The sequence below is a fragment of the Pseudorca crassidens genome, chromosome 7 (assembly GCF_039906515.1).
Source record: "Pseudorca crassidens isolate mPseCra1 chromosome 7, mPseCra1.hap1, whole genome shotgun sequence".
In the NCBI taxonomy this organism is placed as follows: Eukaryota; Metazoa; Chordata; class Mammalia; order Artiodactyla; family Delphinidae; genus Pseudorca; species Pseudorca crassidens.
The window spans coordinates 58,339,324-58,355,086 of record NC_090302.1 but is presented as its reverse complement, the minus strand read 5'-3'; the positions used below and the strand labels follow the sequence as shown (position 1 = coordinate 58,355,086).

At 38.4% G+C, this 15,763-nt stretch overlaps 1 protein-coding gene across 35 annotated transcripts in view; it reads left to right on the top strand.

The window, feature by feature from the left end:
* The window catches only part of PTPRD (protein tyrosine phosphatase receptor type D), a 2,145,367-nt gene that overhangs the window by 2,062,955 nt on the left and 66,649 nt on the right, over positions 1-15,763 (top strand). For all 35 annotated transcript variants that reach the window (XM_067744351.1, XM_067744350.1, XM_067744358.1 and 32 more), the window contains one exon: positions 6,691-6,814. In XM_067744351.1, the coding sequence (XP_067600452.1) occupies positions 6,691-6,814 (124 nt within the window). The remainder of the gene's footprint in view (positions 1-6,690; positions 6,815-15,763) is intronic.

Here is a 15,763-nt window from a genome sequence, read left to right as displayed (position 1 = left end):
TTAAAGGGCTTTGCTGTAAGATGATGACTTCAGCTTTGTCAAAAAAGGTCACTCTCACATCAAGATGTAATTTTACTCAATGACTGTAATCTGATGTGCAAACTCATGAGCACTTTTTTGTTTTGAATTTAGAATTGTAAATATAGATCAGAAGCACTATAGAGATTTGTGTTCCTAGCTTTCCCACTGTGTTTCAGGAGAACAACTGAAAGGCATGTGTGAAACAGTCAAGGGATCTTCTCCAACCTGGCCAGACAGGAAGCATAGCACGGTGGCTAGTCACTCAAATGGGGGCAGGGGAGGGGTGTAGGGTACAGAATACCTCTGCCCCAAATCTAGCTTCTCTACCTAGTAGCTGTGTGACTCTGAGAAGGTAATTTAACTTCTCTGCACCTCAGTTTCCTCATCTACAGAATTACAATAATGTAACTAATTCCAGGGTCTGTGTGAAGATAAAATGGCTTAAGATATGTGAAGCACAAAGAAATGTAAATGAGAAGTAAATGTTACATAAGTGTTAGTTATCATATAAAATACTTACATTTTAATTCTAGCTTTTTATCAAGAATACAGGGCAAAATTGTAAGTCCATAACTTAAAACGTAGCTTTTATTTCCACTTACCTATTTTTTTCTTCTTACCTATTTTAAGGCAAAGTTACAGTTGATTAAAGAAAAACTTAGAACTTTCAGACCATCAAGTGAAAGAGTACATAAATGCAAAATACTTGATATTAGCAAGTATTTAGCTAGGGCCTTCCCTTTCTTCTTTAAGTTACAGGGGGATTTTCCTTTTATTTTGTCACTTTTTCTCAGTAAGGCTAAGCCAGGGAGTTGAAGATGCGTTAGCATTAGAGTGATTCCGTCAAAAGCTATTGGGAGCAGAAAGGGGAGTGTGTCATGTGTCAGGTGTGCAGGTAGGGAGACTGTGCAGAATGGTATGGCATCTTGGTAAGGTTTTAGATGCTACATAGGGTTCATCTGGCACATCTTCAAGGGCATTGTTGATTGGAGAAACAAAAGTTAATATTATGAAATAGCATTCTTGTTTATAAATTCTGTGACAATGTAACATCCACATTTCATGTAAATTCTTAAAAAGTTTATTAATCAACTTTTGGTTGAATAAGTCTACTTTACTTCATTTCCAACTTGCAAAATTCTCAGGGGAGGCTGAATAGGACCTGGTTAGGATTCTGGCTCAAGAGGGTCGAATTTTGAATTGAGTGACAAGAAGGAGGTAGATCCCAACTGAATGTTGTTTGGATAAAGAAGGAGGTAGATCCCAACCGAATGTTGTTTGGATAAACAGACACAGAAGGATGAGCGGAGATAATCTGAGAGTCAAGCTCAGGAAAACCAAATACTAACAGCAAGAAATGATTGAATCCACTAGGAAAAGGGTGCTTATTTCAAATTGCTTTGAATAATATTGGGGTGGACTCAGCTTAATCTTACAGTAGGAAGATGCATGGTTAAGATGGGCTGGCCAAAATTATAAGGTTGAACTGAAAATCAACTTCTGGGGCTTCCCTGGTGGCGCAGTGGTTGAGAGTCCACCTGCTGATGCGGGGGACATGGGTTCGTGCCCCGGTCCGGGAAGATCCCACATACCGCGGAGTGGCTGCGCCCGTGACCCATGGCCGCTGGTCCTGCGCGTCCGGAGCCTGTGCTCCGCGGCGGGAGAGGCCACAGCGGTTAGAGGCCCGCGTACCAGGAAAAAAAAAAAAAAAAGCTCTCAACAAGAGAAGCCAGAAAACAAAGAAGCAAAGCAACAGTGTCTTCATTAGCACTAAGAAAAGCCTAAACATTGGGTTTTGAATATTAGGGTCTTATTCACCCATGATATCTTTGCCTCATTAACATGGATAATTGAAATTTGATTTTCCTCAACCAGTTTGTTTTAATCTAAAAGATCTTCTTATACCTCATCTACTTTCAGTAGTTATTCTTCTTTACTGAGTTTACTGCTCTCAGCATTCTGACAAGCTCCAAAATAATGACCTATGCTGTGTATTGTTAAACATTCAGTCAGACAGATAGATACAGATGGATGGATATGTGTTGCACAAAGACAAGTCAGCATTATTTAATCAATGTTTGTTTGATCCGTGTAAAACGAGTATAAATGCAAGCTGCATCCCATCTGCTTTATCATCCATGTGAAGCCAACCTCATTTTAAAATCTTGATTTCTTATGTAATTGCCCCAGAATGACACAGTGTTGGGCTGCACCCCTTAGGCCTACAAGGCCTGTACTTGCCCAGCTCCAAGACCGAAGAAGGAGCCCAGAGTCAGCCACAGAGATATCAATGAATTTATATAAGCACTTAGTTTCTCTTAATCCAATTAAACAGCTCATCCACAAACCAATCTTGGCCATGCCACTTAGAGGCAGAGACATATTTCCAAGGTACACATAGACATGTATCTATACAAACAAAGAGATTTCACAGTTTTCCTGCTAGACTTTAAAAAGGCCTCTTTGTTTTTTTTCTTCACTCTCAGAGACCAGATGATTAAAGTTCCTGAGAACCCAGGTAGATCATTTACATCTCAAAGGCACAAGAAGAGAAATACCAATTCCCTCTGGAAAGCTAACTTCCTCTTAGGGCATATGCAAAAAAACCGTTTTAGAATGTCAAAAGAGTCCCATCTTGGACATTTTCAGGGATTTTCTTTCAGTGTCTAAACAGCCAATTCACTTTAAACAAGTACCAGTGATAGACAGTAATACGTATCATTCACTCACATTCACATGGCTCGCTTTCAGAGGAACAGGAATCAACATTCAAGTTAACCTTCGCCTCAGCTGTCAGCTCAGCCTCTTTGCCTTTCCTAATACAAACACCAACAGCCAGCCTCGAGCTGCGGCCACTGTTTTCCCACTCTAACGGCGGCCAATATCTCCACAAGAGCCTTGGGGTGTCAGTGAGAGTTCTGTGAACTCTCTCGGTGGGCCCCATTCATCAAGGCAGCCACTGCCGGGCCCCCGCATACTAGTGGACGGCCCCCCGGGGATTTCTGCCGCAACTTTCAGGATTATCCACACAACTTTTGGGTCCCACATGAGTGGCTGGCCACCCCGGGATCACAGCCGTAACTTTCAGGCCCCACTTGACAGTGGACGGCCCCTACAACTTGCCATTCCCCGTCCTTCCTTCCCGACATCTCGGCGCTCACGGGAGTTTCCTCAGTCTCCTGGCCACTCCGCCAGTTGCTGGGCTGCACCCCCGTGGGCCTGCCAGGCCTGTGCTTGCCCAGCTTCAAGACTGAAGAAAGAGCCCGGAGTCGGCGACAGAGATGTCAGTGGTTTTATGAATGGGGGAGCTTACAGGTCTGAAGCGAGGTCCTGGAGCGACATCCCACCAAGATCAGACAGCAGACAGCAGCGGGCAGAACAGGGCGGCAGCCCTCGTGACGGCGGGAGGGGAGGTTACCACTTACGTGGGGAATTGACTTCAGGTTGTCTTTGTTGGTTACCAGGGAAACTAGCAGAAGGGCGTGCTCACCGCCCCTTTGATAAGCTATCAGGTGGAGATGTTCTGATCTAAAGAGTAGAACCATCACTAGCTGGGGCCTGGGGCAAGTATGTAGGAAGGTCAGTCCTGTGAGTAGGGTGTAGGTGAAGCAGACAGTGGTCAAGCAGGGGAAGTACAGAGAGCAAGAGAACAGCCATCTTGGGTGGCCTGGTCATACACACAGGATGATCAGTTGGAAAGAAATATCATTTGGACTGATGGGATAAAGGATAGCTATGTTGAAGTCTGTTTCACAGGTTGGGCTTCTTCACTTTGCAGTGGCTTTCTGGATAGTGAAGTAGCACCGTGGCTTAGTAATTACCAGCTGTTAATCATCAGTGAGCTTTGAAATCACCCAAACCTGGGTTTGAGGGTAAATGTATGAATCTAGCTGTATGAGCAAATTCATTAACCACCAAAATGCCTGCCACAGAGAAGTCCCTCAGTAAAATTTATTGAGTTAGTCTTTCTTTACTTCAGTTTCCTTGTCTACAAAATGGAGAAAACAACAATACCTACCTCATAACATTTGTGAAAATTAAACAGGATACGGCATGTAAAGCATAATGACCTGGCAGCTATTATTATCATGATCCGATTACCTACAGGTCTTTATCTCTTGGGTCACACTTTAAGCCTAAACATATTAATCTATGTGATATACAAGCTTATGTTTCCATTACTGGTTTTTAAACTCTTCTATGTAGGTATCAAATACAGCATGCAGACGGCTGCAAATGTGTGGCAAGAGTGGAAATGAACATGAGTTCACAGTGTCTTTGAGTTGGTAGATGCAGTTTCATTAGTCTAATTAAATGCATGCCATTTACACATATATGAGTGATCGTGATCCGAGGAACAAGGCCATCAGAGGGAGTAAGGTCTTCCACCAAAGGAGTGACTGTATATCAGTGAGCTTAGGAGCTTCTTGGGATATTTTAGAGAATGATGTGTAGGAAGCTTATGTACTCAGTAATGCTCATCAGTGTAAGGTGGATTATCAGTGGTAGTTGTACTTTCAGGATCACGTACTTAATTACTAAGCCATATGATAATGAATGTTAAAGTGTTAAACTAGCAATGCTCTGCACATTGCAGTTTCCATAGTCTGTTCTCTAACTCCCATGTTAAAAGAAGGAATTACTGCATGATTTCTCTTTATGAACTTTTCTCAGCAACAGTTATTCATCAGTTCAATTCATTTGAAAAACATTTGTTAAACCATTTATTGAGGCCTTTGTAGATGCAAAGACGACTAAAGGTGTCTAGGTAGGATGGTGGCTAAGGACTCCAGAATTTAAGCTGAAGGTCACCCAGAGCCAGTGGAAGTTCTTAAACAGGGTCCTAACCTATCCAGGGCTGTGCTTTAGAATGTCTACTTTGGCATGAAGAATGGATTGGAGTGAGAGTTTAGAGAAGGGATTCCAATCAGACATCAGATACTGAAGGACTGGGATTTAGGGAATGATAGATTTGGGACGAATTTGAGAATTTTTTAAGGCAGGCTTGGTCACTGAACGGAGCTGCTTTGTGTGGAGAAGGCTCAAGGTTGACTTGAGCGCTGCCACCCAGGCATCTGAATGCTGCAACTCCCTTTAGCTCATGGCATACTTGGAGAGGAGTACCTTCTGCAGAGGAGGTGATGAGCTTCCCTGGAAAAGCAAACTAGAAAGACCCCTAATTACATTATTCTTTAGACTCTAAGACGTGGATAATTATTTTGCTGAGTACAGTTCAATGATTGACTAGTTTATATACAGATTAGCATAGGCTAAGAAAGGAAAAAGGGTTTTATAATCCTTAGTAAATTAGAAGCTGCAATCTGTACTGCTGAGAATTTTTGTCTGTTTGGAGGCTTATTCATGACTGTTAATAGGCTTGACTCATTACACTTGGGAGTCTTATTACCGTGCTGAACTCTATCCATTTTAACACAAATGTGTGCATCCTTAATATTGTACCAGCTGTTGGATATATTTTAATTTCAAGTTCTACATATCCACATAAAAGCGTGGAAAATATCGGTATCAAAATTAACTTGTTAAAAATTTTATGAACATAACAAAGTGTTTTTACTTTTTAAAGAATTTCATCTGTATATAAACCTAATTTATCATTAATTATGTCTGAAAACTTGATTTTGATCATTGAAAATCATGTTTCTATAATTACTGAGCTCATATTTCCATATACCATGAAATTATGTCTTAAAAAAATGTCAGTACGCTATGATGAAAGAAAAAGTATTTTGATTTCCATAACATTGCAGGACATTAAAAAGTTCCCCAGAGTTTTATATCAAAGCCTGAATTCAGTCTCAAAATAATGGTTCTGCTTTAACCACAAAGAACTTTATATTATTTTATATCTGTGAAATATTTATTTTAGATTATTGAACAACTTTGGTTGAACTAAGGCATCAAGGAAAGACATTAAAAATCAGAAAAAGTAAGTTTAAAATAAAGAATAAAAAGCAAACTTTGTAAACATGATAACACATAATGATAACTTAAGCGATTAGATCCTATCTGCATTAGATTATAAATTAATATTCTAAGAAGATTATTTGATTTAACTGACCTCCCTTCTTTACTGTTATTCTTAACTGTTTGAATTGTACAAATTGCCTTGTGATAGTGGTCATAGTATGTTTTGGAGAAACAGACAAAATTTTAAGTTGCCCTCAAGATGTAAGCCTGCAGGTGAAGAAAGAAGAGCCTGTGCCTAGTGAATCCAGTAAATGATCAGTCAACTTTAAAGAACGAGGTTAGGTCCACATAGGAAAGGGTAAGCAAGATAAAATAATGTTCACAGAACTAGAAAACTGGAAGGAATATTGAACCAAGGTAACTTGGAAACTACAGCAGCAGAGAAGGAAAAGTGAAAAAAAAAAAAAACAACCAACCTGCCTTTCCACTATTAACAGAACACCTATATTGATTTCTTTTTTCCATCTGAATGAGTGTTGGTGACTATCACTGTTTTTTCCTATGATTAATCATTTCATCTTATGCTGGTTATATTAGTGTTCAGCTTCACAGCTAGGGTCGTCTTGATGAAGTGTAGCTTCAGAATTTCCTTTTTAAATCGTTTGTTACTTGTGATAAATGCCTATAATCTGATGTTATTCAGTATTGATTTTATGTATGTGTGCTGTTTTTCTTTTAAAGTCAATTGACCCTGGCCAGCAGTTCACATGGGAACATTCAAACTTGGAAGTAAACAAACCAAAGAACAGATATGCAAATGTAATCGCATATGATCATTCCCGAGTTCTCCTCTCAGCAATAGAAGGTAAGGAAATGCAGATGTTATTTATACCTTTATTTTGATGGGTTTAAATATGTGCGTGAAAATATAGTTTTAACTAGGTGTTCAGCCATCTATGAAAACAGTTACTTAAGATTTAGGTGCTGGGGCTTCCCTGGTGGCGCAGTGGTTGAGAGTCCGCCTGCCGATGCAGGGGACGCGGGTTCGTGCCCCGGTCCGGGAAGATCCCACATGCCGCGGAGCGGCTGGGCCCGTGAGCCATGCCGCTGGGCCTGCGCATCCGGAGCCTGTGCTCCGCATCGGGAGAGGCCACAACAGTGAGAGGCCCGCATAACGCAAAAAAAAAAAAAAAACAGATTTAGGCGCTGCTTGTTCTCACTTTTTCTTTCTCATACAAATATACCAGTCCTTGAGCACACAATATCCTTGACATCGTGTAACACAAGGGCATTCCTCATTACCTTCTTGCTTCTACCCTGGATGAAAGATTTCATAATGCAGTTCATGTTTATATAGGGGAAGCAAATTGAGGTTGCCCATTTTACTGATGGCTGCTGATGGTTATGAATAAACAGGTGACTGTCGGAAGATGCCCATAGACTGTTACTTAAAAATGGTGAGGGGTTTGTTTGTCAATAACTCTGGATAACCACTAGGAACGGCCAAAAAGTTAGGAGTGGTGATGTGACGATTAATAAAAATTAAGCACATTAGAAATGTCTAGCTCATCTAATTTGTGGACTGCTTGGTAATCTCTCTCACAATTGTAGTAGTAAGGAGTTTATTCCAGAAGGAATGATGGCTCCTAGAAGATGAGGATTATTCCTCAAGTATACCTAGCTTCTCTGAAGGATTCATGAGAGTATTATCCATTCACCCCTTTCCAATAATAAATCCTTCTCACATGGCATATTAAAGACACTTAGGAGCTCATGTTCAGCACTCAGCATTTTGTTAGTCTTTTATGGCCATGGTAGTGCATTGGATTGCTTTCCTTAGAACGTAGTTTACAATGTCACTTAAATCCTAACCTGGACTACCGACTGCCACATACCACATTCATCCTCACTGGCATTCAGAAGAGCTCTGTGGCTTTTTCATACTTGAAAGGTCACTGCTTACCCTCTTCCAGATGTTTTATAAAACATTAAATAATACCAGCTTCAGACCCGGACCTTTTTAGTACCTTAACAGTTGAAACATTTTCATCTATAGCTGTTCAAGTATAGCTTGTATAGCAAGTAACAGTTCAAGCTGTTTCCCTTTTTTCTGCTTCCGAAATCTATGATGACCACCACTTTATCTCATAACTCTGACCAAGTCCTACCTGCCTCCCTAGTATCCAAAGTTAATTTGAAAGTGAGACTCTGCTTAGCTTTCCCAGTCAGCACCAAAGGCAACAACACATTCAATTCCAATTTTGGAGGAATAAGAACGACCGTGTGGCATTTGAGCAAGTCCATACCTCAGTCCCCGTTTCTCAAAATGGTATTATGTGGCATAGATATATTTTGTAAAATTCTCACAATCGATTTTACTTTTGATGTTGGAAAATGGCTTGATCCCTTTTTGAGCCAATTAAAGATGCTAGGTGTTCAGGAGTTAACTTTTTTCCATATTGAAAAAATTGATCAGTTTTATCAGAGTTCCCCCAATGCTAGTTCAAGCAGGATAGTGTCAAATAGGTAGTTGCTTCTTTTGAGGTCCTGTTTAAAAACTGTAAATGGTATATGTGGATGATTAGCATATACGGTTTACATTTTACCTATCTCCCATCTTAAAATGTAAAAAACTATAGTAGCAATTTCTTGTCTGAAGTCTCTTAAATCGTATCCATAGTAAATAAGAAACTAAACCAAGTCACACATAGAGGAGAGAAATCTTTTTTGTCATTAGTGAAGCAAGGTAAATTATAAAAATAAAATAAGTGAATGTAAATTGAGAACCCAGTTGGCATGATCTTGGCTAGAGAACTTGTCATTCTGCCTTTGCTGTATTGTAGCATCGTTTCTACTCAGAATTAGGTCATTCGGTACTACCACTTCCGTGTACTTTTCCCTGCTTTGTCATTATTTTCCTTAACCTGTTATTTTCCACCATCTTAACAGTAAAGTATGTCGAAGGACAAAGAATGTTCCTCCTTGTACCTTTATTATGATAGTTGGAAACTATGTACATTTCATTCCTATGCTATTTTTACAGTATAAGAGCCAAAGCAGTTGAATCAGACTAAAACCTGCCTTTTTATAGCTCTGTGCCCACAAATACACCCTAAATCTAGAGATGACCTAGAAACTAAAAGTTTTTCAATTTTAAGTGTTATGCAAAAGGTTAGAAGCATTTAATTGAAGTTTACGGGCTATACAGAGAGCTTTAATCTAGATTACAACCATGAACAGCATTTTATCTTTGACTAAGCCCTAGCCAGCAGATATTTAAGGGGAAAAGCAATCATCCTATATCTTAAGCACAGAAAAAATACCAGCAACTGGAACCACAGAAGCACTAACTGAGGCTTCTCCTATAAAGGGAGCTTTGATAACACAGAGCCAGATTTTTAAAGTATATTAAAATGTTAAGTGACTTCATGCACAATTTATAAAATGTAACGTGCTTGTTTTGGGTTCTACCCGTGGTGATAACGTACATGACTGTGGTTAAGTGTTTTATTTGGGGCGTTTTTGTTGTTGTCCTTCTCTCAGTGGTTCTGATCGCTCTCTTCATATTACTTTGCAGAGTGATCTGATGACATTAAAGAAAAAACTGGGTGTTGCCACAGTGACTCGTGTTGTCTTTATCTTGGTTTAATAGAGCAAAACTTTTAACATACTTCCACTGAAAGATGACAAGGGAAAAACTTAAAAGAATCAGGAATTGTGTATGGGCACCAACGTGCTTACTGAACCCCTTGAAAATAGTGATACTTCATGACGTGTTTCCGAATGACAATTATTTTATGTATGCTGGGGAAAATGCAGAATAAATTCAAGAGAGTCCTAATTACAAAATGTTCACAATTGTTGAATTAGAGAGTAAGCAGTATGAAAATACAATTGAATTTTTGACCAATGCAGTTACTGTTGGGATCCCAACATGTTTAAGCAGTTCTTAAGAGAGAATAGTAATTCCTGAAAAAAAGGGGTGATGGGATTTATTTTAATGATTTAAGATAAATGTTGTCAAAGAAGACTAAATGGAAACTAATATTTGTATGTGAATAAAATAATATGCTTAATCTTATAGATGCCAAAGTTGTCCAGAAAGTATACTTTTATTAAAGTACAAAAAGAGAAATGGACAAACCAAAAGATGAAAAGCAAGTTTGGGTCACAGCTCTGTCACTAAGTAGTTAATGTAACCTTGACTTCTCTGAGTATCAGTTTCCCCAGTGCTAATATCTTTTACTTTTGAGTTCTCTAATACGAGTTAGCTCTATGTAGTTTTCATATCAGCTATCTTATTTACTGTACTCAAAACAGTCTGATGAAGCAACACTATAAATATTTTGATACAGATAGGTATCCATGTTTAGAGATGAGAAAACTGGAGCTCAAACAGAGAATCAGCCCTGACTCTCTCAGTGTAAAAGGTGAACAATTAATATAGCTTAAATTAGAATTGAGCTCCTCTGATTCCTCAATCCAGGCTTCCATAGGCCCACATCACTCACACTGCTCTCCTACTGATACAGGATGTGACTGTAACTAAGTAGCTTAGCATGGATCCGAACACCCAGCCTTGCCTTTTTACCTAAAAAGTCCATTTTATCATTTGGTATCATGGATAACACAAACTTCACATTAAATATTTCATTTCCCTCTTTATGGCCTAACTTTTCTGAGGCAGTGACACAAAAGGGGGAATCATCAGTGACCCAAATGCATCAGAGTCCTACAATTGCAGAACGTTACATCTGTCCCTCACAGGTGATCTACTTAGCGCAAATATCTTTTTATGTATCTTCAACTTCTTTTAAACTCAGGAATATCAATTAGTGGTAGATTATTAATTGTACTGCCTTGTAACTATCAAAAATTCAATCTAACTATTACAGTCCTAGATAAAAAAAAGTTTTGTTTTGTTTTCTTTGTAAAATAGAATTACTCTTCACTGCTGCCAGTACTACATTTCTATTAGTAGGATTATAATTAACATTTCACTTTAAAAGTCATGTTGACATGGAATTTTTTAAAATCATTGGCCAGGCCTAAATATAGAGCAAAATTTAAAACCCTCCTTTTAAATTCAACAACAAAGACAAGACGTTATGATAGACATGACTGTCTTGGTATTTACCATGTGTTGGGCATCATGTCATAGATTTTTATACACAGTGTATAAAATCATGTATAGTTGTTATTTATAGTGTTCAGAACAACCTCAAAAGCTAGTTGTTATCATCCAATTTAATAGACAAGGAAACTGTTAAACTTTAAAAAGTCAAGTAACTTGTTTATAATCATTAGCTAGTTACTGGCAGAGCCAAAATTTTAACATGAGTCAGTTGGACTCAAGAAGCCTCTCTTCTCCAATAGGTCACTTAAGACTGTAGCCACCTTTGAATCATACTGGCCGAGCCTATACACATCAACCTAATTCAAAAACTGCCTTTTTGGCTGGGATGACTGTCTAGGAATTTTGAAATATACATTGTGAAACACTTATGATAGAAATCTTAGAGCCAGAGGTCTTCAACTGTGTTCTTAGACTTCCGTCAAAGTGAATTTTTCCAAAGAATAAGCGATATATAAATGACTTTCTGGTGGATTTTTTTTTATTTGTTTAATATTACTTTTTGAGGTATCTTAGGAAGAATGCGAAATAAGAAGACAGAAACTAAATCCCAGTTTTAGCAGCTATGTGACCTTGGGCATGTAACTTAGTTCAGTTAACCCTTTGGGGGGAGCTTGTTCCTTCTGAGAATCTGACGAACATTTTAAATCCCACTTGCAAAGAAAAGGCACCTACACACTTTATCTGCATACTAATATCATAGGGTTCACAGACATACAATCTCTTTGCAAGCCCATTCTCCAGTTTAAGGGCCCCTGACTTTGTGTCTTTTGTTCTAGTTCTTCCTAAAATGAGAATGTATAAGATCCTTCCTGCTATTCTGAAAATTCTGAAGGTTGATTCTAAATCCAGGGATCATAGATAAATATCTTGGACATTAAGAGATTACTCTTTTGAGGGGAAAAAAAAAGCCCACACATTTAATCCAGAGGCTTTACTCAAATAGAATTACTGGCTGGTGTGTGTCTCTCCTACTGCGCCAGGTTTAAATGGTTTTATCTAAAAGAGTTAGAAATGACAAAGAATAAAGCGCTTCATGCCATATGCATTTTTTAACACCAGTGCTTGTTAATCTGATAAAGGCAGCTTAGTAAAATATGGGTTTGTTTTATTTTTTTCTAGTTTTGGGGGAATATATTTAGTTTCAAACCATAAATATGTTTATTCACTTCATCTCTATAATGAAGAGGTACCTTCCTACAAGGGCCTGTGTATTTTTCAAGAACTACTTTCCTATTAAATCATCTTGCTTCTGAAGAGATTGTTTGGACAAGTTACTGTGCCTTGGTTTCCTCATCTGTGCAATAGAATTAATAGTAATACCTACTTCCTAGAATTATTAGGAGGATTTAATGAATTAATGCGTGTAAAGCCTTTAGATGAGTGTTTGGCACAAAGAAAATGCCTAATAAATATTGGGAACTATTAAAGTTATCATTGCTGTTATGAATTTTGTTACTACTATTGATAGATCCTTTTATCCACAGATGGAATTTCTTTTGCATATGATCTATGGGAAAATTAATAATATCCAAATGAGAAAGCTGCATATATTTGCAGCACTCTGTGAAGCAAAAGAAAATATTGGTGCTTGATACATGGAAATGAGACCTATAATAGCGTTACAAATTTCAACAAGAGGAAGAATGTGTTCTTTTAAATGGAAATCCAAAATGTATCATCTGCTGTTTGATTTATATAATAGGAGCAACTCAAGACAACTCCAACTGTAAATAATATAGATGATGTTACAACAACTTCATTATCTGTGAGATGCGCAATTTAGCCCCTTTAAAATGAGGAAGCAGCTCACGGAATCACTGCCCCTAAGATAAATCTAAATTTAAAAAGTAAAGAGAAGAAACTACTGATATTCCCCTGTACTATCAGTTCACCATCTGCCACTACACTTGTGCTCTACGTTTAAGTCCTGTCTTAGCTTCTGTATAGTGTTGAAAGGGAAATCTCTACCGATTTGTTTAACACAGCGGTCAGCACATGGTAACATTCTCCAGTTTCACATCTTATCCATGCTGTGAGTTATCTTTTTTTTTTAACAGGCCATATCTAATAACCTGATATATTTTCAATAAGTAAAAACAAACACAGGAATATCAGTTAATACCATCTAGCCAACATTTTCTAATAAGCGTTTAATTATATTATAGTGAATATAAATGTTCCATATGAAGCACTAACATTAAAGAATTAAAACTGTTTTCCTCAGTAAAGAATAGCTGTCATGATATTTCCCACATTGACTCAATAAATATGATTCCTTTTCCTCCCTCTTGGTTCATTCTCTCATTCTCTCTCTTTCTCTTTCCTCTCTCCCCCAATCCCAGACACTAATGACTAATCTGTGGGCACCTGTTGTTTGTTTTATTTTGCTCTTGAAATTCTATTTAAACTACTGAAGGAAGTTGGTTAGAACACATGCCTCATCTTAAAAAAAAAAAAAAAAAAAGGCTAAATCTCATCCCATTATTGGTTGAGTTCATTTTTCTCACATTGTTCAGAACATCAAGCGCTGAGTTAGCGCAATTTCTCTAACATTTTCAGTTTTCAAGTTAATTCTTTTTTTTTTAACATCGTAATTGGAGTATAATTGCTTTACAATGGTGTGTTAGTTTCTGCTTTATAACAAAGTGAATCAGCTATACATATACATATGTTCCCATATCTCTTCCCTCTTGCGTCTTCCTCCCTCCCACCCCTCTAGGTGGTCACAAAGCACCGAGCTGATCTCCCTGTGCTATGCGGCTGCTTCCCACTAGCTATCTATTTTACATTTGGTAGTGTATATATGTCCCTGCCACTCTCTATTTAAATGGCATCTCTCTCCTGCATGCAGCAGAGCAAGTGGTGTGGGGATCTGTTATTCCCCAGCTCCTACCTCAGCCTGCACCTGTGGTGCTTCTTACCTAGAAAAGAGAAAAAGCATTTTTAAGGGATGAGTAGTTGTGTTGGTTTTTTCCTTTACTCTTGTTCCCAGGAAGCTAATCAAAGTGTAACTCAGAAAGCTCTATGAGTTTCTTTTTATCTCCATTTTCTTTAGTTCAGTTATTGGGATTTTCTTTTCATTTGTATTGTACATCTATGCAGATTGTGCTAATGAATCTACAATTCATTACTCTGATGCTGCAGAGAAACCTAAGTCATCTGCGGAATGGCTCTGTTTTTAGAATATAGGCACAGGTTGTACATGGTTGGGAAGTTAAAAAATAATTATTTTTGTCCTCTCCGTTTATTTTTTTTTAATATAGGAATTAGGAAGGGGCCTTCCAGATTTAGAATTACTTTTTGTCAGTAGAGTATTTAGGAATGACTAGCCTTATTTCATTTCTGTTTATCACATCGATCATAAGAATAACTAGCATCCACTGGTATTTTAGATATTTCAAATGCATTGACTCTTTTGACTCTCACAGGGGTTTTGGGTAAGGAGGTTATGAAAGTGCTGCTTGTATTTTAGGATATATATATGAGGGGACTGGGGCTCTGAGAGTTTCCTACAGACAGAGCTCCTGTCGTCATACTCTGCATTTCATTTTGACTACTTCATTGCTGAATAAAGCCCTATAATAATTGCATCCTTATTAACATAAGCTAAGTAGACCAAAACTCTGTGACTTGGCTGAAAAGGCATGCTTCAGTGGCCCAAAGTCTGCTTTATATTTCAGGGCAAAGGGCCCCCTAACCAGAAATCAGTTCCCTCTGTCAGAAGTGCTGATAAGTCCCCAACACGTGTAGCTAATCTTAGAATGCATTCAAAGACAATCCAATCGCCACTCCCATAACCCAGCCTCCTCAGCAATGCTGAGGAATAGAAAACCAGAGAGCAGAGGACGGAGAACATCGAGAGGATGGAGGCTGGGTTCACAAGCTCTTTGAAAGGTATCCCTTCCATTAACTCATGTGGTGATGAGCTGCAGTGCCCACAGAGCAACGCACACTTCTAAAACAAATTGTCCTACATACGGTAGAAACATGGAGGGTCATTTGCCAAACTGCAGTCACATCCGGGGAAACTTTAGCAGATAATACACTGTGCCTTTGCAAGAAGCGTTAGTTTTTTCTGGTATGTTGCGAAGAGAATCCTTCATTTTGCTAGTTCTGATGCAGCTGTGGGTGGCTGCCATGGTGTAAGTGAAGGAGAAAGAAGGCCTGGGTCCCTTGAAATCAAATAAATTTTCTAGTAAGTTATTATTGGATTTCATTTTTCTATTTTCTGTTCTCTAGTTTTGCCAGTGTCAGCAAACAAAGTAAACAGTTTTTTCTGCATTGTGGGTTGTAAAAATTACAATCTAGGTCTTAACTGGAAATTCATTGTTGTTGGAGTTTTTCTTTTTATTTGTGTATTGAAGTGGTGGAGATGTTATTTACTAAATAAAAGATAGCTTTTGTGCTCTAGTGGATCCCGAGTACTTCCATCTTACAACAGGGAATAAACTGGCTTACTAAAAAAACAATTTCTTTTTGACACAAACTTCACAAAGCGTTTGCAGAGTGAAAGGAAACAAAAGTGCTGGAGTTTTGATGCCACACTGTAAGTTGGAACAGAGTCAGCCAGTGAACTGGAGGTCTATCTCCAGCTCTGTAATGCTGTAGTAGTTTGTCTTCTGGAGCCCTGGATGGCATTCTCCTTTCCCTCTGATGCTGCCTCTTACTGATTCTCGC